The following is a 24,852-nucleotide window of genomic DNA, read 5'->3' as shown; positions in this document are numbered from 1 at the left end:
TCTCGCACTCACTGGAATTGTAGCCGGGCGGCGGTGGTGGCTTGCCGCTGGCACCCTGGCTGCGCATGACCCAGCGCTGTGGAGGCAGCAGCAGCGAGGGGGTTGATGGATCACCGCAACAACACGTAAACCTCCCCTGCCCGTGGGTGTCGAGGTGGTGCCATAACAGGTCCCTGCGGGGTGGGCTGGTAGGAACGAATAACCAAAGAATATAAACTGTATTATTACACTTGTTTAGCCAGGAAAGCCTCACTGAGTGTAAAGGTTTTTGTAGGGTCCTGCCAAGTGTTTGCAGTAGGGGGCGATGTTGCTACACGGACGGACGGACGATATAATCTATTGTAGGCTGGTTCACTTCGTTCCTACCAGTATAAGCCTGGCTTGTCGGTCAGAAGGTGGACTTAATCACCCATCCAGTTTCCATCTGTACGGGGATTGTGTGTTGGATTTATTAAACGACACGGAAACGTAAACAGTTGTGAATGTTTTTTTTGTATTTATAGAAAACACGAACTTTGAACAAATAAGAGAGTGAAAACCTCCCAGGGCAACGCATCGTTTTAAACACCGGTAGAAAAATAAATGAACTCTTAAGAGACGCAGCGTCGTTTTGTCATCTGCGCAAATAGCGGCAAAAACCACTCGCTGACAGAGCCCCTCTGTATCGCCGCAAAAGACCCGTCTCTCCAGCGGCATTGTTTTACTCATCACACCAGGTTCCCATCTTGAGGCTCAGTCGACCTAGGGGAGGCCCAGGACCGCTTCAGATACGTCACTGGTGTTGGTGACCACGAGCGGCAATCGAACTCGGGTCGCCGGGTACGTCGCTCAGCGTGCTAACCGCTGCACCACCGCTTCTTCCCGTGACCACACGTTGTTCACGCACGGTGCTTCACTCCGCCGCCTTGCCCGGTTCGTCATCCGTTCAATCGTCAATTACACCGAAGGATGTTTTTTTTCCGCCTTCTCTTGTGGCCAACCGCAGCAACGCATTTGGGGCGAATGCATCGCGCAAATCCATTCTATGCAACATATACGGGTTCATCTTCTTGGTTCTTTCGGTAAAGTCACGTAGAAGGGAAGTAATAAAATAATAAAAATAAAACAATAAAATAATTCTCACGTTTCGGCTACAACGACTGCTTGCGTTGTAGCCGAAACGTCGTGAGAATTATTTTATTATGTTTTTTTGTTATTTTATTACTTCCCTTCTACGTGACTTTACCGAAAGAACCAAGAAGATGAATCCCTGCAGTCACGAAAGCTTTACATCGAAATGTAGGGGTTCATTCACTCAACACCCCCCCCCCCCACCCCGTAGATTGAATCTATAGACATTGACTGAGCCCATCGCTGAACTTGCCGTTGTCTATCCAGCCCACGGCTCCCGCAGGCTGTAGTGTTAATCACAAGTGATTCATAATTGTTTTTTTTTTTTGGGGGGGGGGGGGGGGGTCAGATTACGAGATTGATTGAAAAAAAATAATTCATTACACGAAGTCGCGCGACAAAAATGTCTGGCAAGCAGCCGATTAGGCTTGGCAGCAACTGGCGGCGAAACGTCCGGAGCAAATTTGCGAAACGCCACGCGGATTGCCCTGCGGCGTACCGCAGCGATAATGCAACGGCGCATTTTGACTCTCGCGTATATTTTGGCCGTGTCGGGTGGAGGTCGGTAGGTCGTCACAGGTTGACAATGTTCCCCCCCCCCCCCCCACACCGAAAAACCACGCAAAAAAAATCAATTATGAATCCATATAACATCGCGAGTAAGAGCTCTCGCGTGTAAAGTTTTCGTCACGGTGTTTCCATCGACAACAAAACACCAACAAAGTGCAACAGATTGAAAAAGTAACACGTTCGACAAACCCGCCCTCCTAGCACCGTCTCCTGGCTGGACCGGCCGATTCGATGGGACGGAACATTTCCATCTGGATCAGAACCCTCGTCATGAGAGCGCTTACATCTTTTATTTAAACTCGTAGGTTCTCGGGGTGAAATTCACCGAATCCTACGCAGTACAGTAACATCAACAGTACCTCTACAAAGCAATTCGCCCAGTTGTTAAAGATCTATATGACATAGCGAAAGCAGCGGTGACTTTAAACGGGCTTGCTTTTTTCCTTCAGCCCAAGATGACCGAAGGTGCAGCAGCTTGCAGCAAACGCATCTTGACCCTGATGACTCGAGGGATGGGGGGAATGTACAATTTCTAAACGGTGATGCCTATCGAAGCCAGGCTGCTCGGGCAGGCAGGCCAATGTTGGCGGCTTTCTGGAACGGCTGCAAACTCACACAATAAATAAATATTTTCAGAAATCCACTTCCGGATGAAGGCCTCCTCTCCTCTTTGTCCGCCACTTCGTGAGAAATTAAATTAACACCTTAAATTGAATTAACTAAACGCCCATAACCAAAATATTTACAACATTGGTATCACTGCAGTTTAATTCGAATGTGCATCCACGGTGAAGTGGCGGTGACAGGCCGGGCTTCACAGATTCATAACAGGACCCCATCGCAGCCTCGCCATCACCGTGATGGCGTGTCTGCCACACCGTAGGGCTGCCACCATCCTGTCATCGCCAAGATCACAGCGACAGCGACACCACCACCACGATTAACAGCATCATCATCGCCTCCGCCGCCGTCATCATCGTCGTCATGGTGACATCCGCTTGTGAGCCCCGCTCGCTCAATCTCCTGCCGGCCTTCGCTCTCCGCTTGCTCCTCGTACTTGCCACCACCATCGCCACCACCGTAAGCGCGGCCGCCACCACTACCACCACTCCCCGCACGTGCCCAGCTCTCTAGCTGTACCGCGTTGCTGTAGACGCCGACAAGTTTTGGCAGAACGCCGAGATGACGAAGGGCGGGCGGGGGGGTTACCAAGCCCCCTCCATCCCCCTCTCACTACACGTCCAGCATGAGGTCCGAGAGCAAGTTGAGGTCATTCACCGCCGGGTATTGTTGCAGCACCCGCTGCACCTTCTCCTCTTCGCCGGGGAAGATGTCCAGGAGCTGCCTGCGTAGATCCTGCAGGTCGTTTGTCGGCCGCGGCTGTCCGCAGTCGTTCATGGAGTGAAAGCCCGGGACGCCTGCGACGATGGCGGCTGCCGCCGACGGTAAGCGGAGCGGAAAGGTTTTCGCCTGGTACGCGGCCGGGTTGTGGTGCATCAATCTGTGTGACGAGGCAAACGTAGGGTACGCTCGTCAGCCTGTGTAGACAAACATTCCCCACCCGCCCGCCTCGTATAGCCGATACAGAATTTTGCAGCTTTTCGCGAGCACTGAATGAAGGCCGGCATGGCACACGAAGGAATGGGTGGCCAGCACCACGCCCGGCCGGCTTTTTCTCCCCAGTGGAGATGTTTACACATCGCACCACGTACTCATCGAGTTGGCCGTGAGTGGGAATCGAACTCGGGCCGGCCGGGTTCGTAGCACGGAGTGCAAACCGCCACGGCACCCGCTGCCCTCTACTGTGCGTGGACCGGGGGTCACTTCAAGGATCCTCCGAGGTACCTCCGTGGCATCCGCTTCTACGGGGCCGTTCTCTAACGTGAAGCGTCTTCCTACACGGGGCCACCGAGAGCACGACTGGTGAGCGGGCGGGGGATTACATGTAGCGGGAAATAACAAATTAAACAAAACGGTGGCCCACGCGGGTCAAAGTGCTGACACCACAACTAGAGCTGAGACCGCGTCTCACCACCCCAACCCCCCGGCGAGGGACCGTGGGGACGAGACGGCGCTAGTTACCGCGTGGACTTGGGCTTGGTGAGGAACTGGTCTAGGCGGGGACCGTGCCGCCCCAGCGGGTCGTCCGGAACCATGAAGACGTCTCCCGCGAAAGTGTACGGCAGGATCCTGCAGTCACGGGGAGGTAAACGCAGACGCACGCGGCCGTTAGAACACCGCCGTTACTTGACACCCTTGTAACAAAACCGCTACCATCTCCACGACCGAAAGAACCAAGAAGATGTGTTGAATTAACAAGGGTGTACTGTACTACCGCTGTTGTCACTCGCTTGTTTCGCGTGTTACTTCGTCCAGCCGCTGGACAGATGTCATTACTGATGAGTTAATTATTTAGTCTGTGCCCTAATTCACACACTGTGTGCTGCGGATATTATAAATTATTTTTTAAAAACAAGGTAAAAGCCTAAACAAAATATTCAATCTTCTGAACACTGAAGATGTTATCCGAATGTTTACATTGCTCTAAGGATGTATCTTGCCATCTTGGGAACTAATTGTGAAGGGCAGCATTCTTTGTTTGAAGCTAAAGCTGATAAAAAAAACCTCTGCTGCCTCGTTACATATACAGTGTCAATCCTTGCTATATATTAATATGTTTTTCAAGAAGAATATCTTGGCTACATTTTATTATCATAAGAAAAAATGTGTCAACATTTTTTTCCTAGGCCCTTTAGTTTTTGTAGGCCCTAACCACAGTGCCTACCGTGCCCTATTGGAAAATACGGCCCCCTGCACACAGAGAAGACGCCCGAGTGAGAAGGGAACCCAGGAGGTTGTGTTACCACCGCGCCCACAGTCTGCCGCGTGTTTGCGTGCACGTCAGCGCGCGTGACCACAACTCACCGCGTCTTAACGATCTCCCTCCAGGCGATCAATTCCGTTGTAAACTCCCGGAAGTTGTCGTTGGTCACGATGATCCCGTCCGTGTTGTCCGCCAGGTGCAGCATGAAGCTACAAAGGCAAAGACACACACACACGTATGTTGAACTTCTTTCGCACCGTACGTAGCCAACCGTGCTAATCGGAGGTGCATATATGTGTAGTGAAATAACGCTGGCTGCTGATGGGAAAGTGGTACTGGCAGCAGGGGGCAGTACACACATCAGCAGAGGGAGTATATACGGGGGTGAGGAGATCTAAGGAAAAGCCCATGAAGGGGTCTATCTTGTGGCCCCGGGAACCTACAAGTAGGTTCCAGGAAGCGAGCGTGGTGTGGGTGGAGCGACGCCACGCCGGGAGGATAAAAGGGGGCCCGGGGCGAGAGCTCGGGGCTGTTGCTGAAAGTGGATCCCCTCGCTGTGTCGCTGTTCGTCACCGCCAGAGGTCGCAAACGGGTTTTGATTCCTTACCCGTACCCGGCCGCATCAGGGTCGCAAACGGGTACCCGTACCCGGCCGGGTACGGGTACCCGGGTATCGGGTACCCGATCGCGACCTCTGGTCACCACCGTCTCGACCATCTTAGACGCCGCTAGTTAGACAGCCTGCCAACTGTACTAGCTAGGTACTGCCGACTAGCGTGTAAGCACGTAGGGAGGGTGTGTGGAGTTCCCTGACGTGCAGAATAAAAGAAGGTACCTTAAGAACCCGGTCTCGGAGTGAGTCACTACATATGTACGAGTCTACGCGGGGATATAAACAAAACAAAGATACTCCCCTTTAACACGTAGGCTTTCGCGACCAATACTATTCATAATCAATGTTGTTGAGTTAGATCGCGTTATTTATAAATGTGTCGTAACCCTCCACCACCCGACACGGCCAATCAGCACAAAAGTGTCACGTTGACAAAAGACAAATTAGTTCACTACTTTAGCCCACCGGTGTACTCAAAAATTGTAAATGTCGTGGTTTCACGCTTCAACACACCAGCGGGCTAAGTAGTGAACTATTTGTCTTTCGTCAACGTGACACTTTTTTGCTGATTGGCCGTGTCGGGTGGTGGAGGGTTACGACACATTTATAAATAACGCGATCTAACCCAACAACGTTGATTATGAATACTCCCCTTTATAATCTTAAGAGACTGTTGGGGAAAATGCTATTGGCGAGCAGCACCTATGAAGGCCGGCACACGGCACACGAGGGGCTGGTTGGCCAGCACCACGCCCGACCGCCTTTGTCTCCACAGTGGCGATATTTTACACACCGGACCAGGTACTCATTTGAGCACGAGTCGACCTAGGGGAGGTCCGGGACCGTTTCAGATAATTGGCCGTGAGCGGGAATCGAACTCGGGCCGCCGGGGTATCGTAGAGCTCATGCGGTGTTGAGCGGCGGTGGCGCGCCGGGACGCGGAGGCAGCCGGCGTAGGGGCACCGCCCGTGCTCTCTCACCGGTCGTCGTGCGTGGTGATCCGACGGCCCTCAAACATGCGGCACGGCGTGAACGACAGCAGCCCCAGCTCCTCCAGCTTCGTCAGCAGGTGCTGCTCTGTGTCGGAGAGGGCACGGGGGGGGGGGGGGGGGGGAGCGAGCAATGTGAGGACGCGCGCCCAGCGGATGTACCCACGGCACGATTACGTCGTGTACACGACCCACAATGCACCACACACGCCCGTCTTATACGCTACCCACAGTACGCCATGCGCGCCTGTCGTACACATTACCCACAATGCACCACACACCTGTCGTATACACTACCCACAATGCAATACACGCCCGTGGTATACACTACCTATGATGCACCACACGCCCGTGGTATACACTACCCACAATGCACCAAACGTGGGTACCTTTGATGGATGGGTCCCGGCACGTGCGGTACTGCGGCACAAAGACGGTGATGTTGCGGTGTCCGCGTTTCCAGAAGTACTCGACGCACAGTGCCATGCCCCGGCACGAGAAATAACGGTTTAGGCCGTGCCTGCAACACACACACACACGGGCACAAACACACAGATTTAACAACGTGCAGGGCGTGTACAAAAGCTCTCGGCCTTATGCAGACCACCGACTCCAAGGAACTGAATGTGTGGCCACGTTGTCCTTTACAACCACCAACTCAAGGAGTTGAAATGTGGCCATCGCAACAGGCGGCAAGTGAGACACAAGCCCACGCAAAATATTTCCCCCCATAAAGCCTTTTAACAGACATTTGGGCCAAGTGTGGTTATAGAAAGCACCGAATGAAGGTCAACAGGGGGTGGGTGGCCGACATCACACCCCACCACCCGCCTCCCCCAGTGCTGGTTAAAAACACAACGCGCTACCTACTCATTTAAGGCCGAGTCGACCTAGGGGAAGCAACAGGACGGGTTAAGATGTTCTCCATTGCTGTTGGCCGCGAGCTGGGATCGAAACTCGGGTCGCCGGGTTTGTGCCGAAACAATTTTCCACCGCTCCGCACCCCCATACACACAAAGTCGAGGTTACAGACAAATGCCACAGATCGGGGAGGGACGGTGACAAGGTCACGCCTGACGCCTTCGCCACCACCTACACCAAAAGTTATTTCGGCGTCAGAGCGGAGGAATTCCCCCTGCAAAACAAAAACTACCTTAAAGAAAAAGTTCAGTCTTCAGTGGGCAATGAATCACACGCAGACTGCTCCCGTCTCTCCTGCAGGAAGGAGCTGGGCGGGGGGGGAGGTGGCATGGCTCGCTTTAACGACGCAAAACAGCCGCCAGCCTCACTCAAGCACGGAGGCTTCGACCGCGAGTTGTGAAACCTGGCAGGGCGGTGGCGGCGGCGAGGACGGAACGTACGTGCGTTTGCGTGGCAACGCGATGTGAGAAAACCACACGCGCGGCGAGTTCGGACGGATTCTCACTGGATGAACAACATCCCCCCCCCCCCATCTCACCCATCTCACACACCCCATGATCCCTCCCCCACCACCAGCGGCCAACGGGGACTTTCCAGCCACGCCACCGACTACACAGCCCCCACCAGGGGATGGTTTTAGTTCTCCTATTTTTTCTCCATTCGATTTGACTGATCGGGGAGGGGGGTGGGGCGCAGTGGTTTTTGTTGTGCCTCCGCACGCCAGGGCCAGATTAGTGGCCACGGTGTCGCGTCGTCCCTTTGGCCGGAGAGTTTTACACCTCTGGTAACAGCGCAAGTGTGGCCAATCTTTGTTGCGGTGTCCGAACGGCCCAGACGTCAGAGTGTGCAGAGCGCTACGGGGCATCAGTCGAGACGTCATCCGCCCCGGCCAGACCGGAGCTACATGGGAGAGTTCACGAATTAACACCCGAGTTGAGTTTTTGCACTGTTTTCGTTTTTGACTCCAGATTTTCCCTTTGCAGCACTGCTGTGCTTTGTTTTGTTTTGCTTTTCGTCGCTTTAGTGACCGCCACAGGTCACCCTTGCAAATCAGATGAATCCCTGATCTCCTTTGAGTCCTCGCCTGGTCAAACAAGATCAACCTGAAACTAGAACACACAGGGACCCGCTGAGATCCAGAGAATTTAAAATTAGCCGCCGGTGATTAAACCGGGTTCTCAGCATCGAGGGTTGATGGTCTCAACCCGGTCGCCAACGACTCGCACAGAGACCCACAGACTCGCACAGAGACCCACAGACTCGCACAGACACCCACAGACTCGCATAGAGATCACAGACTCGCACAGAGACCCACAGACTCGCACAGAGACCCACAGACTCGCACAGAGACCCACAGACTCGCACAGAGACCCACAGACTCGCACAGAGACCCACAGACTCGCATAGAGATCACAGACTCGCACAGAGACCCACAGACTCACATAGAAACCCACAGACTCGCACAAAGACCCACAGACTCGCACAGAGACCCACAGACTCGCCCAGAGACCCACAGACTCGCACAGACACCCACAGACTCGCACAGACACCCACAGACTCGCAGACACCCACAGACTGGCACAGAGACCCACAGACTCGCACAGAGACCCATAGACTCGCATTGAGACCCACAGACTCGCACAGAAACCCACAGACTCGCATAGAGATCCACAGACTCACATAGAGATTCACAGACTCGCATAGAGACCCATAGACTGGGTTGTGATTAAACCGTTGTGATTTCAAGCAAAGAGGGTTGATGGTCTCAACCTGGACATCAACGACTGCAATAAACACTTAAAGTTACATTTTATTCCTCACTTAATTTGGAAAAATCCAGCTATGAGAATTTCCTGTTACAGCAGCCCTTTCGCCCACTTCAGCAATTGTTTTTTGCTGTGGTTGTCCCACCTGATGACGGACGCTTGTGTTGTGGTGCCCGAAACGTCATGATTTAATTTGTTTTATTTTATATACCTACGTGACTTTACCGAAAGAACCAAAGAGTATGGATCCCTGCAGTCACGAAAACTTCAAATCTCGAACAAAGCGTTTTTTTGGGGTTAGATCACGTAAATATAAATGTGTCGTTAACCGACCACCGACCCGGCATAACCAATTTGTAAGGTTGGTCACGTAAACGCGCCAATTAGTTACTACTTCGGCACACCGGTATGTTGGAGAGTAAACCCACAACATTTCCAATTTGAATACGTGACGTTTCGCTGTTAGCTTATAACCAGCTCCATCGGCCAAATTTGCCAGAATTGTGAAGAAGTCTTCCTGCTTCCGGTCTTAAACAGAGCAAGATGACACGTCCTCACTAATGGTGGTGAAAGCCTACGTGGTGATTAAACCGACTTGCCCAGACGTCAAACACGACGCTCCTCCAAACCCGCAAACAGCGAGCGACAGAACAGAGACACTCGGTCGCCCTCCGTTGGCGTCGAGCGACGAGGCCTGCTGAGGCCGTCCAAAGCCTGGCAGGCACTAGGAATGCACCACCCATTGACGGGGAAGCCGGGCGACTTCCTCTCGAAAGGTCTCCGTGGTATTTTGCGCGAGATTCAACGACACGTAGATCGTGCGCATTCGTACGTTGTATCGCGAGACGTAGCTAGCCCCGGTGTGCGCTGTGAAAAACGGGGCCGCACTGTCCCGAAACATCGCCAATTATATTTACCTTTCGAGGCCACAGCGTTGTTGATGAAGGTGTCGCGTTCTGTGTGCGAGTGTGCTTTGTGTACCACTGCCAATACAGCTGCAGCAACACCAAAGCATATTTTTTGTTCATTATAAGTTTGCGAGATCACACATTTAGATTTCCCACAACGCATCTTGTTAACCAGCAAATGGCCACATTCCTTTCTTAGGAAACACACAAGGCTCGTGATCTTTAAACGGAAGAGTCTTATAATTGGCGACATTTTTAGGCAACGGCCCTCCTTCACAGCATACTCGGGAGGCGAGAGAGGTAGAGTCATTGCGGTAGTTTTTGTTCAGTTGTTAACTCTTGATTTGAGGTTTTCGTGACTGCAGCAATCCATACTCTTTGGTTCTTTCGGTAAAGTCAGGTAGGTAGAAAAATAAATAATAAACCACGACGTTTCGATCGCAACACAAGCAATCGTCATCAGGTAGAAAGATACAGCAGTTCTACTTCTACTGCTGTATCTTTCTACCTGATGACTGATTGCTTGTGTTGCGATCGAAACGTCGTGGTTTATCATTTACTTTTATACCTACGTGACTTTACCGAAAGAACCAAAGAGTATAGTTGCCAACTGTGCTTTTGTGCCCCACTGCCAACGCAGCAGCATCACCACCAAATAACGTGTTCAGTTTAGAATCGAGACAGGCGTGCCTAGTCACAAAGCTTACGTGTGCGGCTGGCTGGCAGATTCTGTAAGGAACAAAGTGCCCTTGAACTGTTTCAGATCCATTTTCTTGGTTCTTTCGGGAAAGTCATGTAGAATGGAAATAATAAAATAAGAAAAATTTAACATAATAGTAAAAATAAAACATAGTAATTATTTTATTATGTTTTATTTTTATTATTTTATTATTTCCATTCTACGTGACCTTACCGAAAGAACCAAGAAGATGAATCCCTGCAGTCACGAAAAAGCTTTAAATCGAAATGCTTCAGATCCGTTTAGACATTCCAGCCTGTGGTGTGGGCTGCATATCCCACGCGGCGCGCCACTTGTACAAGCATCTCGACGCGGGGGAAACTACGGAGCGGCTGCGAGGTATCTGACGAGTTACGCCTTCCCGGCCGGGCCGAGACAAGACCCCCCCAACTCACCGCGTCGCGCAAACCGCACCGCGGCTCTCCACAAAAACCCCCCCAACCCCATCCTCCCCCAGGCCTCCCGATTCCGCCCAGTGTCACCGCATTCCCAGGCGCGCGGCGGATTCCGACGTCGCCGGCGAATCGTCACGATAAAAAAAAAAAAGATTTTCTCTCGCGTGAATGTGGTGCCTCCAAGTGGCTGCACGCATGCACGTGGAACTTCTTTGGCACCGTACCTTAGCCAAGGGTTTCCGCGGGATACGGGGGCGAGTACAAACGCACGCACGCGCGTGCTCCAACCCCATCGCGGAGTGAAGCCTCTCCACAAACCGTACCTTGAAACGCCCCCCCCACCAACCCAAGGTGCTCTGCAAATAGGGAACGGGGGGGTGGGGTGAGGGGGGAAATTCTCCCCATCCCTTGCCCCACCAGCCCCAAAAAACACAAATAAAGATTCTGGCGAATTGCTCGATGATGCTGGATGCAATTACCAGCGAAACGTCGTACTACTCAAATTGTAAATGTTGTGGCTTCACGCTTCAACACACCGGTGGGCTAAAGCAGTGAACTATTTGTCTTTTGTCAATGTGACACTTTTTTTTTACTGATTGGCCGTGTCGGGTGGTGGAGGGTTACGACACATTTATAAATAACGCGATCTAAACCCAAAAACGTTCATTATGAACTAAAGATACTAAGGACAAAGCACACGGGAAGATCACATGTCCACGGCTCCAGTCATCGTTGTGTACGAGTGCGTTTGGTGTTAAGGAAGCGCAAGCCGTGCATTATTGCCTCCCCGCGCAATAACCGCGGATTTCTCGCCTACCGCACGGCTTTTCAAACCGCTGCCCCTAATCGCGCAGTCACTGCGGCTTGCGTTTGACTCTGCACACGGAAGCACTCGTCTCTGCAATTGGGTGTAAAGGGCAAGGTTAAAGTTTTTTGGGAAATTCCAGTCTAAATTTACCGCGTGGGCGTGCCCCAGCGCCACTGGAAGTGCCCCCGTAAAACCTCGCCAATTGTTTGCATTCACAAAGGCCTGGTGAATGGAGCCCACCGGGGGGGTTGACTGGAGTGAGCCCTACAACCCACCACAAGCCCAGTGGCCCAGCTTCACACTCTTTGGCGGCAGATACAGTTACGTGTAGGAGCGTGTATCGCCATTGCAAGCGGCCTTTGTAGTAATGGCTTGGCTCTTAGTAATGGCTTGCCTCGTATTAATGGATTGCCTCTTAGTAGAGATGATGGGATTGCGTAGATTTGTGAAAACCCGCCAGGCCGCGAGGTGGCCCAAAACGTGGTGGGTGCGACAATGTGAAGTCGTGATTCCGTCTTGTGCGGAGATTTCAGCGTCGTCCGCTCACGTGCGTGGGTTTTCTTCGGGTCCCTCCAGTGTCCTCCCATGTTAAGCCGAACACCCCGTTGAAGGGATTGGCCAAACATCCTCATGCAGGTGCCCTCGTGAATACCAGTCTCGAGACTTGGAAGTGGATTTCCTGACTAAAGAGTATTAATACGACCATCATTTGTATTAGGTGCTCATTCGGGACTGCACCAACTACAGAGTAGGCCCATGATTAGTTTTTTTTTCGGTCCGATGGTGTAGGCATGATGTCAATTTTCACCAATCGTCTTCTTTCGTATGGCTGATGTAAGATGCAGAACAACGACTACAAATTCACACGAGTGGCCAAGCCAGACAACCACGTCAGGAGCAGCACAGTGTAATTACTGTGATGTCTTCTTTGTATTTGTGGACCGGACATTGACCACTAGCCGCACACTATTGGAGAGTTTTACATTTTACTTTTGTGCATCAGGATTCCGCATCTGCCACGGTTTGTGCAGTGGATGCGATTTTCACCGATAGCCCTCCACGACCCGACAGAGCCAATCAAATGAAAGTTGTCACGCGGGCAAACGTGAAAACTTGATTTGGCTAGTTAGGAATGTTGAAAAGTCCAAGCAAAATTTGATCATTTAGTTCCACGACGATTCGCTGTAGATTACAACCAGCATTATGGGGTGTGAACTAAAGCTCGGCTCTGGCGTGGCCCGTTGCTTCGACAATGTTGATTTCAGGCCGAGTCAACCTAGCAGAGAGACACACCGGGTACCAAGGCCTAGTTCAAGCGTCGGAGGTTATGACAGGAGAGCGGAGAACTTGGAGGAAACCCATGCAGAGCAGGCAGAGGGAACACACAAACTGGACACAGAGAGGACACCTGAGTCGGGAATCGAACCCAGGGTTCTCTTGCTGCGAGGCATGAGCGTCACCGTCACACCACCGCCCTGCGCGTAGTCTTTGTCAAAGATACAGCAAATCTAGCTGTGACGGTCCCACCTGATGACGGAGACTTGTGTTGCCTCCGAAACGTTGTGATTTTTATTATTTTATTAATTTTAATTTCATTTTTTACCTACGTGACTTTACCGAAAAACTAAGAGTATTTGTCAAAGCTCTCCGTGTCTTTGTTTCCTCCTCCTCCTCCTCCATGTCTTTTTCTCATCCCACATTTTGCCACGCTTCCAAGGTATGCGGGCGGACCCTTTGACAGCCCGTCAAGCGTAACACGAACGGTGTTCGTACAAGAATCGAACAAAAGGTAACAACTCGCGGCACAGACAGCGGCGGCAAGCGGCGGCAATAACCGTCACCTTGGCCCCAGTGGTGACCCCGCCTGCGTGACCTCGGCTGGGAAATTTTCTCAAGGCCTCGCCGGGGAAAACGTGACGCAGCCGAGGCTCGCCAGCGAGCCCTTAGTCACACACGACGGACGTGAGCGAGCTCCTGCGATCATGAGCCCCGTTGACGCGTCCGTGACGTCGCCTGGTAGGATTGGTAAGTACCCAGGCGGCTTTTTCTAGCCGTGGATTAGCGGCGCGCAATTTCTCAATGACGACTTTCGGCAAATTGACCCTGCGGGCGAGTGACTCACCTGCGCGAACACACAACGTCTGCACGTGGTGACGGAACAGACGGCACTTCCTCGCTGCCCACGAGCCAAGGCTCCGTTTAATAATTACAACAACAAAAAACCGTGGTAAAATTTTGTGCGCAACTGTTGTGCAAGTTAGGGAAGTGACTTCTATTTCTGTCAGTCGGATTTTCCCCATCTACGTTGTGCTGCGAGTCCACTCACTATTTAGAAAATGCTGCTCGTGACGAAGATAAATATGTATTTAAGTGTAATGGTGGTGATGACGACGATACCGATTCTTGATGATGTCACAGTCTGTGACGTGTATGTGTGTATATACGTGTATGTTGAACTTCTTTCGCACCGTACGTAGCCAATCGTGCTTATCAGAGGTGCGGTGGGAGGGGTCAAGGACAAGAGCGTGTAAACAAACCCGAGCTCGATGCGAGTGTTAGATCTGCATCAGCAAAGTCACAGAACTCGCCTGACGACAATCGCTCAGAAAGGCCGCCCCCCTTTGACGACGCACCCCCCCACCGCCCACTAAACCGAAAACGCGAGATCGCACTCACGCCATGGCGACGTTGCTCCCGTCCACGATGACGTGACGCACGGATTCCTTGCCGGGCTCGCTCGGCAGGTACAGCTTGTATGGCTTAGACAGCCCCAGCAGGTAGAGCTCTGTCGGCTGCAGGTTGCTGCTGGAGCCGGTGGTGGTGTCAGCGGCGGCGGCCGCCACTCTGCTGGTGCTGTGAAGTCGTTAGGAACATCGATGAGAAACGGAACAGCGAGCGGACTCGGTCGGTGTGACAGCGCAAACCCCCCACCGGCGATTCAAGCGATCGCCACGATCCGAGAGCCGCGGTTGGTTTCGAAATTAAACGCTTTTCTGCCTCTTTTTTTTTACCGTCTGGTTTGCACCGGAGTTTTTGCCCGTCTCAGTTCTAGTTCAGTTACCTCCCCCCACCCCGCCCGCGGCATAAATCTGATATTATCCCATCCTTCATACAACAATCAGTGGAAAATGTCAATAGGCAACTCTGGCGCGCATCACTTGACGGGTGCATCGCGAGGGCACCAACTTACATTTAATCGACTCGTCGCAACTCGCCCCACAAGCAGACGCCGTCCAAACATCGAGTTGTGAAACTGCAAATTGCGTGTTGGGAGGGGGGGGGGGCTAAGGCTTAACCACTACTCAGATTCACGGCCACGCCGGCCCCCACCTACCCACCTGGCAACGGCGGTGCACTCCTGGCGGGGGCCCAGCTGCTCCACGTGCCACTTTGTCGCCTCTTTCCGTGCCGCGCCGTCAGCAGGCCCGCGGACGTGCAGGACGCCCGTCGCGTCGTCCGAGATGACGATGCAGTCCGTTTTGCCGGGGCGTCTGCTCGTTGCCGGTGGAGGCGCGCCCGTCCCGTCCGTCTCCAGGTCATCCGCCTCGGCGCTGGGCAAACGGGCGCGCTGCGATGAAGACGACGACGACGACACGCCGCCCCGGGGGAGCCGCGCGGCGCCGTTCACGGGGCCGCCGCGCGTCACTCCCTCTCCGCCGTGGGAACGCGAGAGGCTCGCCTCCGGGCCCGGCTTCTTCCACGTCGCCTGCGCTTCGGCTCTGTCGGCGTCGGAGCAAACGCCCCGGGAGAAGACGCGCGCCAACGCCTCCGTGGGACCGCCCTGGCGCTCGCGGTGCTGCTCTCGGTGCGCGCTCTCGGCGCCCGGCTCCGCCGCCGCAGCCGCGGCCGCAGGTGCCGCTCGCTTGCCCATGCGGTGCAACTCCTTGAGGACGCTGCGCGGGTCGGTGCCCACAGCTCGGCAAACGTCGCCCACCTCGTCGCGCGTGTATCCCAGGCTCATGGCCGCCTCCATGACCCAATGCGTCGCGTACGAGCCCTCTTGCGGATCCTCAGAGCCGGACTCCTCCTCGTCCGCCGTGACCAAGGTGGCCTTCTCCTGGAGGCGATCGAGGATTTCCGAGGCCTCGGTTTGCTGCCCCATCTCCAACACGATGCTCCGCACCAACTCCGGATCGTAGCCCATGGTGCTGAAGAAATTCACGAGGTACTTGAGCTCCCTCTCCGGCTCCGGCGTCGCTAGCGCAGCGGCGGTCGCTTCCGCGCGGCCCTCCTCCTTGCCGAGCCCGCGGGACGACGGCACGTTGGCGGGCGAGTGCTTCTTCATCTGCCCGGAAACCGTCGACTCGCTGTCCGAGGTTTTCCGTTTAACCGACGGGTTTTTCACTCTCTTAAAGGGCTTGCCTGCACATTCCTCCGCCTCCTCAGTCTCGGGTGTCTCCGCCTCAGCCTTGCCAAGCGCGCTGGTGAAGCTGGAACTCAGCTCGGTCACGGGGCTGTCATTCTCCTCCCTGGAGAGGTCCTCCCTGCCCTTACCATACGTCCTCTGTCCCTCGGTCGGCATCCTTACCCGGATTCTATTTCCGCCGTCGCCGCCACCACCGGGCGCTTCCGGTGCCTCCGCCCCTCGAGCCGACAGCACGAAGGACCCACGTGTCCGATCGGGCGGCCCTCGCGAGAAAGTGGCGTGGGCCCCCACCGCGTCGAGCAGCTCAAGGAGGTCCCGCTTGATGCTCACGGGCAACAGCAGCAACTCGGTGCCGTATTTGCCGCCGTTCTCCTCCACCAGGCGGTTAAAGCGGCGCTTGGCTAGCGAGTCGGCCTCCCCCGGCGCGGCGGCGGCGGCGCCGCGCCCCTCCGCGTCCGTCTCACGGCAGCAGTCGCAGAAGTGCTGCACGCGCGTCTGCGCCAGCAGCACGGCCTCGGTGCCTCCCCGGATGGTCAGGAGGCCCACGCCGGTGACGCTCACGTCGGCGCGGCTGTCCCACGCGAGGGCGCGCAGGAACCGTCCGGCGAGGCCCTCGTACACGCACTGCAGGCCCGGCGGGAAGCGCTGCTCCACCTGCAGGCCCTCGCCGCACAGCCCCACCACGAACTCCTGCGGGGGTGGCAGAGCCGACGTCAAGCGCACGGCACGCACGGGAGACGACGCGCACGAAGCAGACCACGCGCACGACGCACACAATCCACACGGTACATATGGCACGCAACACACATGGTATGTGCAGCAAGCATGACACGCACAGTACACACGGTTCAGAGAGCACATGACACGCACGGCACCCACAGTGCGCTGCACACAGAGTTTGCGGGCATGCAAGTGGTGAGCACAACACACAAGGCAGAGTGCAACAACGGTGACAATGAGCCTGTGAGATGATGGGCTTAGTTGTAGAACTAAGAGCTGGGCGCTAACTACTCTGCCACCGCTCCTCCACACTTGAGTGGGGGGGGGGTGGAAAAGGTAGTTCCTGGGTAAATAATTCAAGATCGGCATTTAGCACGGACGGCAAAAAAAGAAAAAAAAATCACCCAAAATTCAGAATACGCCGGCAGCGTGTACCGCCACACGCAATGCACACACCGCAGTAGCAGCAGCCGCAGCTACACGCGTGGTGGTGGTGGCGGCGGCGGCGGGGGTTTTGGTTTCTGCTCCACGCCACCAGAAAACAGTGGCGCCCGTCGTGAATGAACCCAACGCGTTTCCCACAACACGACCACGCCGTCTCGCACCGCTCACCCCCCTTTTATGGTCATTTTCCACATTTGCAAAACTGACGCACGGCCGACCAGCCAGCCGGCTGCAGCCCCCGCACAGGGGAAAAGTCCCGGTTGCTTTGTAGTTAACCACAGAAACCCAACTCGCTTTAAATACCAAATTGTGAATTAAAATTAGCAAGCCAGCCGGGCCGTATGAATGAACCCTTGTACCGACGCGTAGGCCTGCCTCTCTCCAATCGAACCGAATGTCCGAGCGTTTTTGTTGTTGTTGTAAGACCAAGACAGGCTCTCGACGGAGAAACTCCAGGCGTTCTCACGGTAAAACATTACTTCAGCCACTTGTCACTCTACTGCTGGACTAAGGGACACCCAAAGCCATGTCAGATCGTGGGGGTCGTTTGAGCGTACTTCACCCACACACGTCACTGGCTCCCGCCGACGTTTGTGCCATCATCGCTGGCGATCGAAACCCAACTCAGAGTGTGTGCTCGCTTAACCACCTTGCGCCCACCCATTTTTGCCGTGCGAGTAGGCCTCGGCAAGGTAAGGTAAAAGCGTAAAAACAACGAGCCTACCTTTACCCTACCTTTTACCTTACCACAATACAATCACTCTACCCTTACCTTTAACCCTTTAGCAGGTAAGGTAAAATGCAACGAGCCTACCTTTTACCCTACCCTTTACCCTCACCCCTTGGCACGTCGACACCTTAACCCTTTAACCCGGTAAAAAGGGTTAGGTGCGAGTTAAAATAATTTGGCGAAAAATGATTTGGCGGAAGCCAGTGGTCACCTTGGCGCGCTGTACGTTCTCTAGAGACTTTCCCGTGAGCTTGATCCAGGAGAAGTTGTCGCCCGGCGTGGTCACGAGGGTCATGCACACGAAGAAGATCTGCTGTAGATTCTGCGCTACGTTGTTGACCAGAGCCTCCCTACTGGCAGGCACCGTGAACTCCTCCATGTAGTCGCCATCGCTGCCTCCGTTGCTGCCACCACCGCCACGCTGCACCGCGGTTTGCATCCTAAGAAAGGACAGGAGAGCGTCCGTCATCTTTGTAACGTGAAACACGGAGCCAGGCTCCACGAATGTGGGCAAACCTCAGACACCATGTCAACAACAGCTACAACAACAACCGCCATTAGCCGTTAGGTGGCGGTGACGTTACCACGGCGCTTGTGCCTGGCTAGGTACACTTTGATTTATGCGTGAAGAGTCAAAAGGATCGCTGGTAAAAGGTCACGGAACAGACCCAGCAGGTGCCACGTGGATTGGTTGACTGACTTGAAATGAGACGGAAATAAGTCAGTGGGATTGATAAAGTTCACGAAATTGAAGGTGCACCATATTCACCATCTCGACGTGGAAGAGAGAAAAGGTCACACAGTTCGGCCGGCATGTCCCAACCAACACCGCGGCAATTTCTCGGAGAATTTCTCCTTTATCAAGAAAGGTGGATAGATTACATTGGTCAACACACTTTTTCTGGCACAAGGTATTCCAACGGTTATAAGGTAATTTTGGGGTGCCGATTCCAAATCTGGCATCAGTTTTTGTCTATCACATCAGGTTTTTTGAGATATCAAATATTGCATTTTCAATAAAAACTGCAGAAGAAAAATATTAAATAAATGTGGACATCTACATAAAATGATATTATAAACACACTATCCTAAAAATACAGCACCATATTTTAACACTAAAGCAGTCACTGACTCGCAACAACTTGCAATCATAAGTGAGAGTTAATTTTGGGTAAAATCAATGAAAATGGGGTATGCCGATAACATAAAAATGAGATGTGATAGAGCAAATCTGAGATCAGATTTGGAATCAGCACCCTGAAATTAGTCTAAAACAGCTGCAAAAGTCCAGGCCAGAAAAAAAACGTTTTTTTTGGTTGACCAGTGTTATGTTTAAAAAAAAAAAATCTGGATTGTAGTCCTAATTAAATGGCATGCAAGGGTTCAAGCCACTTGATGATTATAACAACCAGCGATCACCCACACGTCTTTAAAGTGCCCTGAATTATACATCTGAATTTTGAGATCTGCCACGTGGTACATACTGTACACCACAATGTACACGATCATGCACTGTACACGCTGCTGATGCTAACAAGAGGCTCCCAACACAGTACAGACTAACAACATCTTCAACTCCAGATTTGAAGCTTTCGTGACTGCAATGATTCATATTCTTAGGTTTATTCGGTAAAGTCACGTTGGAAAAAAACATTAAAAAGTCACAAACCGCACCTCTCCATAACAAAGGCTCAGCCTTTGTTATGCAGTCTATTCTTAGTCTTAAGCCTCACCTTACCAAATTAATAAAAAAGTATGCGGCCCTTGCCCCACCCCCTTCTCCAACCATTATATAAACGGAGTGGTAGCTTCTGCAATCTCTCATTTACTTGATACAGCTGTCGTGGCTGTGACGGTACCACCTGAAGACGGAAGCTTGTGTTGCCTCCGAAACGTCGTGATTTTTATTTTATTTTACTTTTTTATGTTTTTTACCTACGTGACTTTACCGGAAAAAACCTAAGAATATAACATCTTCAACACAATCACCAGTATATAACGTATCAATATAACGCAACTCAACGTTAGCACAACACCGTACAACAACAACAACTCTGCCGCATTATACATAACACAGGCATACACATCACAATACACTCGCAACTGAATAAAAATTAACCCGTAAAAACAAAGTTTTTCACTATAAATCCTTTATATGCGTGGCGGCTAGAGTCCTCTCGTCCTCTGGCTTGAGATGGCTGCCACCTATGGGTCAGATGATTGCATTGCACCATTAAGCAATTGGTAATTAAATATATTTTTGTCCTAAAAAGTGTAAAATTTTGGAAACATTAATTGTCACGCACAACGAGTCTGTGTGGAAAATGTCAGCTCGATTGGATCACGGGAAGTGGGTTAAAAAACGACCGAAAGATTTGCACGGTCGTAAGCAAGCAAGCAAGTGAACTTAATATAAAGGATTTAAAAACACCACAAATCCATACCCTTTATCAGTGGCCTAGATTATTACAGACCAATTCAGACCTTATTGGTCACCACGCGTCCCTTATAAACCTCAACGTTCATCCTACAAAGTGTCATCACGAGGGAGAAACGCAAAATAACTTTTAATTTTACACGCTTTTATTTAACTCATTCTTTTTCGATTTAAAGCTTTCGTGACTGCAGGGATTCATCTTCTTGGTTCTTTCGGTAAAGTCACGTAGAATGGAAATAATAAAATAATAAAAATAATACATAATAAAATAATTCTGTTGTTGTCGTATCCTCAAATCTTTAACACGTAGGCTTTCGCGACCAATGTTATTCATAATCAACGATTTTTGGGTTTAGATCGCGTTTATTTACGACACATTTATAAATAAACGCGATCTAAACCCAAAAATCGTTGATTATGAATCCTCAAATCTTGCAACTCAATTTTAACCCACTTCCCAATGTGTTATCGACTGCAAACTTGGTATACTTATGCCATACTGATGACAATACCATTCTAATAATAAAAAATACAAATAACATTTTAAACGATCTTTTTACACGCTTTCTATGAACTCTATCTCGATGTTTAGATAAAACTTGGAAGTTACCTTGAGGCCTGTGTAACTAGGTTAACACACTAACTCTATCTCGCTGTTTAGATATAACAGGTTACCTTGAGATCTGTGTAACTAAGTTAACACACTAACTCTATCTCACTGTTTAGATATAACAGGTTACCTTGAGGCCTGTGTGTAACTAGGTTTACAACTAACTCTATCTCGCTGTTTAGATATAACAGGTTACCTTGAGATCTGTGTAACTAAGTTAACACACTAACTCTATCTCGCTGTTTAGATATAACAGGTTACCTTGAGATCTGTGTAACTAAGTTAACACACTAACTCTATCTCACTGTTTAGATATAACAGGTTACCTTGAGGCCTGTGTAACTAGGTTAACACACTAACTCTATCTCGCTATTTAGATATAACAGGTTACCTTGAGGCCTGTGTAACTAAGTTAACACACTAACTCTATCTCACTGTTTAGATATAACAGGTTACCTTGAGATCTGTGTAACTAGGTTACCACACTAACTCTATCTCGCTGTTTAGATATAACAGGTTACCTTGAGATCTGTGTAACTAAGTTAACACACTAACTCTATCTCGCTGTTTAGATATAACAGGTTACCTTGAGATCTGTGTAACTAAGTTAACACACTAACTCTATCTCACTGTTTAGATATAACAGGTTACCTTGAGGCCTGTGTAACTAGGTTAACACACTAACTCTATCTCGCTATTTAGATATAACAGGTTACCTTGAGGCCTGTGTAACTAAGTTAACACACTAACTCTATCTCACTGTTTAGATATAACAGGTTACCTTGAGATCTGTGTAACTAGGTTACCACACTAACTCTATCTCGCTGTTTAGATATAACAGGTTACCTTGAGGCCTGTGTAACTAAGTTACCACACTAACTCTATCTCGCTGTTTAGATATAACTTGGAGGTTACCTTGAGGCCTGTTAACACGTTATCCCAATCCCGTGAAGGTTTAACAGATTAACCCGATCGCGGTATAACTCAACACGTTACCACCACAGTCGTAAGTGGTTAACAATGATGTGTAACCCCTAGTGAGTGTAGCAGGTTACCAGGTTACCCCTGTGTAGGGGTAACAACAACAACAACACTGAGGATGATGATACAGTGAGCACTCACCCGCCATCTCTGTTGGCCATGGCGCAAAGAAGGTGACGATTTCGCGATGATGAGGACGATGATGTTGGTGGTGATGTTGTTGGTGGTGGTGATGGTGTTGGTGGTGATGTTGGTGGTGATGATGTTGGTGGTGATGTTGGTGATGATGTTGGTGGTGATGGTGGTGTTGGTGATGATGGTGGTGTTGGTGATGTTGGTGGTGATGATGATGAGGACGATGATGGTGGTGGTGATGATGTTGGTGGTGATGATGGTGGTGGTGATGTTGGTGGTGATGTTGGTGTTGGTGGTGATGATGTTGGTGGTGTTGGTGGTGGTGATGATTGTGATGTTGGTGATGGTGATGATGGTGATGTTGGTGGTGATGGTGATGGTGATGTTGGTGGTGATGATGGTGGTGATGGTGATGATGTTGGTGGTGGTGGTGAGGACGATGGTGGTGATGTTGGTGGTGGTGGTGGGGGATGTGTGAGCGAGTGTGACCGCAGCGAAGGAAGGCGATGGGAGAAGGGGGAGGGGGGGAGGGAGAATGGGGAGGGGCCAATGGGGGCGGGGCCGTGGGCGGTGACGCGTTGGGAATTTCCCACACGTGACACTGTGTGATGTGTGTGTGTCACACACTGTGTGATGTGTGTGTGTTACACACTTTGTGATGTGTGTGTTATAACACACACTTTGTGATGTGTGTGTGTTACACACTTTGTGATGTGTGTGTTACACACTGTGTGATGTGTGTGTGTCACACACTGTGTGATGTGTGTGTGTTACACACTTTGTGATGTGTGTGTTATAACACACACTTTGTGATGTGTGTGTGTTACACACTTTGTGATGTGTGTGTTACACACTGTGTGATTGTGTGTGTTACACACTTTGTGATGTGTGTGTTTTACACACTTTGTGATGTGTGTGTTATAACACACACTTTGTGATGTGTGTGTGTTACACACTTTGTGATGTGTGTGTTATAACACACACTTTGTGATGTGTGTGTGTTACACACTTTGTGATGTGTGTGTTACACACTGTGTGATGTGTGTGTGTCACACACTGTGTGATGTGTGTGTGTTACACACTTTGTGATGTGTGTGTTATAACACACACTTTGTGATGTGTGTGTGTTACACACTTTGTGATGTGTGTGTTACACACTGTGTGATGTGTGTGTGTTACACACTTTGTGATGTGTGTGTTTTACACACTTTGTGATGTGTGTGTTATAACACACACTTTGTGATGTGTGTGTGTTACACACTTTGTGATGTGTGTGTTATAACACACACTTTGTGATGTGTGTGTGTTACACACTTTGTGATGTGTGTGTTACACACTGTGTGATGTGTGTGTGTCACACACTGTGTGATGTGTGTGTGTTACACACTTTGTGATGTGTGTGTTATAACACACACTTTGTGATGTGTGTGTGTTACACACTTTGTGATGTGTGTGTTACACACTGTGTGATGTGTGTGTGTTACACACTTTGTGATGTGTGTGTTTTACACACTTTGTGATGTGTGTGTTATAACACACACTTTGTGATGTGTGTGTGTTACACACTTTGTGATGTGTGTGTTATAACACACACTTTGTGGTGTGTGTGTTACACACTTTGTGATGTGTGTGTTACACACTGTGTGATGTGTGTGTGTCACACACTGTGTGATGTGTGTGTGTTACACACTTTGTGATGTGTGTGTTATAACACACACTTTGTGATGTGTGTGTGTTACACACTTTGTGATGTGTGTGTTACACACTGTGTGATGTGTGTGTGTTACACACTTTGTGATGTGTGTGTTTTTACACACTTTGTGATGTGTGTGTTATAACACACACTTTGTGATGTGTGTGTGTTACACACTTTGTGATGTGTGTGTGTTACACACTGTGTGATGTGTGTGTGTTACACACTTTGTGATGTGTGTGTTTTACACACTTTGTGATGTGTGTGTTATAACACACACTTTGTGATGTGTGTGTGTTACACACTTTGTGATGTGTGTGTGTTACACACTTTGTGATGTGTGTGTTATAACACACACTTTGTGATGTGTGTGTGTTACACACTTTGTGATGTGTGTGTTATAACACACACTTTATGATGTGTGTGTGTTACACACTTTGTGATGTGTGTGTGTGTTATAACACACACTTTGTGATGTGTGTGTGTTACACCCCAGTGTTTTACACACAGTGTGTATAACACAATGTGTGTGTGTTATAACACACTGTGTGATGTGTGTGTGTTGCACACTGTGTGTATTGTGTGTGTTAAAACACACACTTTGTGATGTGTGTGTGTGTTACACACTCTGTGATGTGTGTGTATTACACACTGTGTGTATTGTGTGTGTTAAAACACACACTGTGTGATGTGTGTGTTACACACTTTGTGATGTGTGTGTGTTACACACTTTGTGATGTGTGTGTTATAACACACACTTTGTGATGTGTGTGTGTTACACACTTTGTGATGTGTGTGTGTTATAACACACACTTTGTGATGTGTGTGTGTTACACCCCAGTGTTTTACGCACAGTGTGTATAACACAATGTGTGTGTGTTATAACACACTGTGTGATGTGTGTGTGTTACACACTGTGTGTATTGTGTGTGTTAAAACATACACTTTGTGATGTGTGTGTGTTACACACTGTGTGTATTGTGTGTGTTAAAACACACACTTTGTGATGTGTGTGTGTTACACACTGTGTGTATTGTGTGTGTTAAAACACACACTGTGTGATGTGTGTGTGTTACACACTGTGTGTATTGTG

General features: G+C 50.5%; 1 protein-coding gene across 1 annotated transcript; it reads right to left on the bottom strand.

The window, feature by feature from the left end:
* Positions 1-473: 473 nt before the first annotated feature.
* LOC133357888 (NEDD4-binding protein 1-like) lies at positions 474-22,564 on the bottom strand. The gene is made up of 9 exons (XM_061576045.1): positions 22,073-22,564; positions 18,115-18,343; positions 14,982-16,699; positions 14,320-14,496; positions 6,496-6,626; positions 6,098-6,194; positions 4,606-4,713; positions 3,763-3,870; positions 474-3,181 (listed from the first exon to the last, which is right to left on the bottom strand). Exons 1-9 carry the CDS (start codon positions 22,090-22,092, stop codon positions 2,914-2,916), a joined length of 2,856 nt encoding a protein of 951 aa, XP_061432029.1. The 5' UTR covers positions 22,093-22,564; the 3' UTR covers positions 474-2,913.
* Between the last annotated feature and the right edge of the window lie 2,288 nt (positions 22,565-24,852).

Source organism: Lethenteron reissneri, chromosome 60, assembly GCF_015708825.2.
Source record: "Lethenteron reissneri isolate LAM-NWPU_2019-01 chromosome 60, ASM1570882v1, whole genome shotgun sequence".
NCBI lineage: Eukaryota > Metazoa > Chordata > Hyperoartia > Petromyzontiformes > Petromyzontidae > Lethenteron > Lethenteron reissneri.
The sequence above is the reverse complement of the archived record's forward strand: the minus strand, read 5'-3'. Positions and strand labels throughout refer to the sequence as shown.

Excerpts from the sequence above, each read along its gene's own strand:
- LOC133357888 (XM_061576045.1), bottom strand. The coding sequence starts at position 22,092 with ATGGCCAACAGAGATGGCGG. Across the intron at positions 14,497-14,981 it reads GAGTGCACCGCCGTTGCCAG|CACCAGCAGAGTGGCGGCCG; the intron begins GTGGGTAGGTGG and ends ACGACTTCACAG. Across the intron at positions 4,714-6,097 it reads ATCACCACGCACGACGACCG|CTTCATGCTGCACCTGGCGG; the intron begins GTGAGAGAGCAC and ends TTGCCTTTGTAG.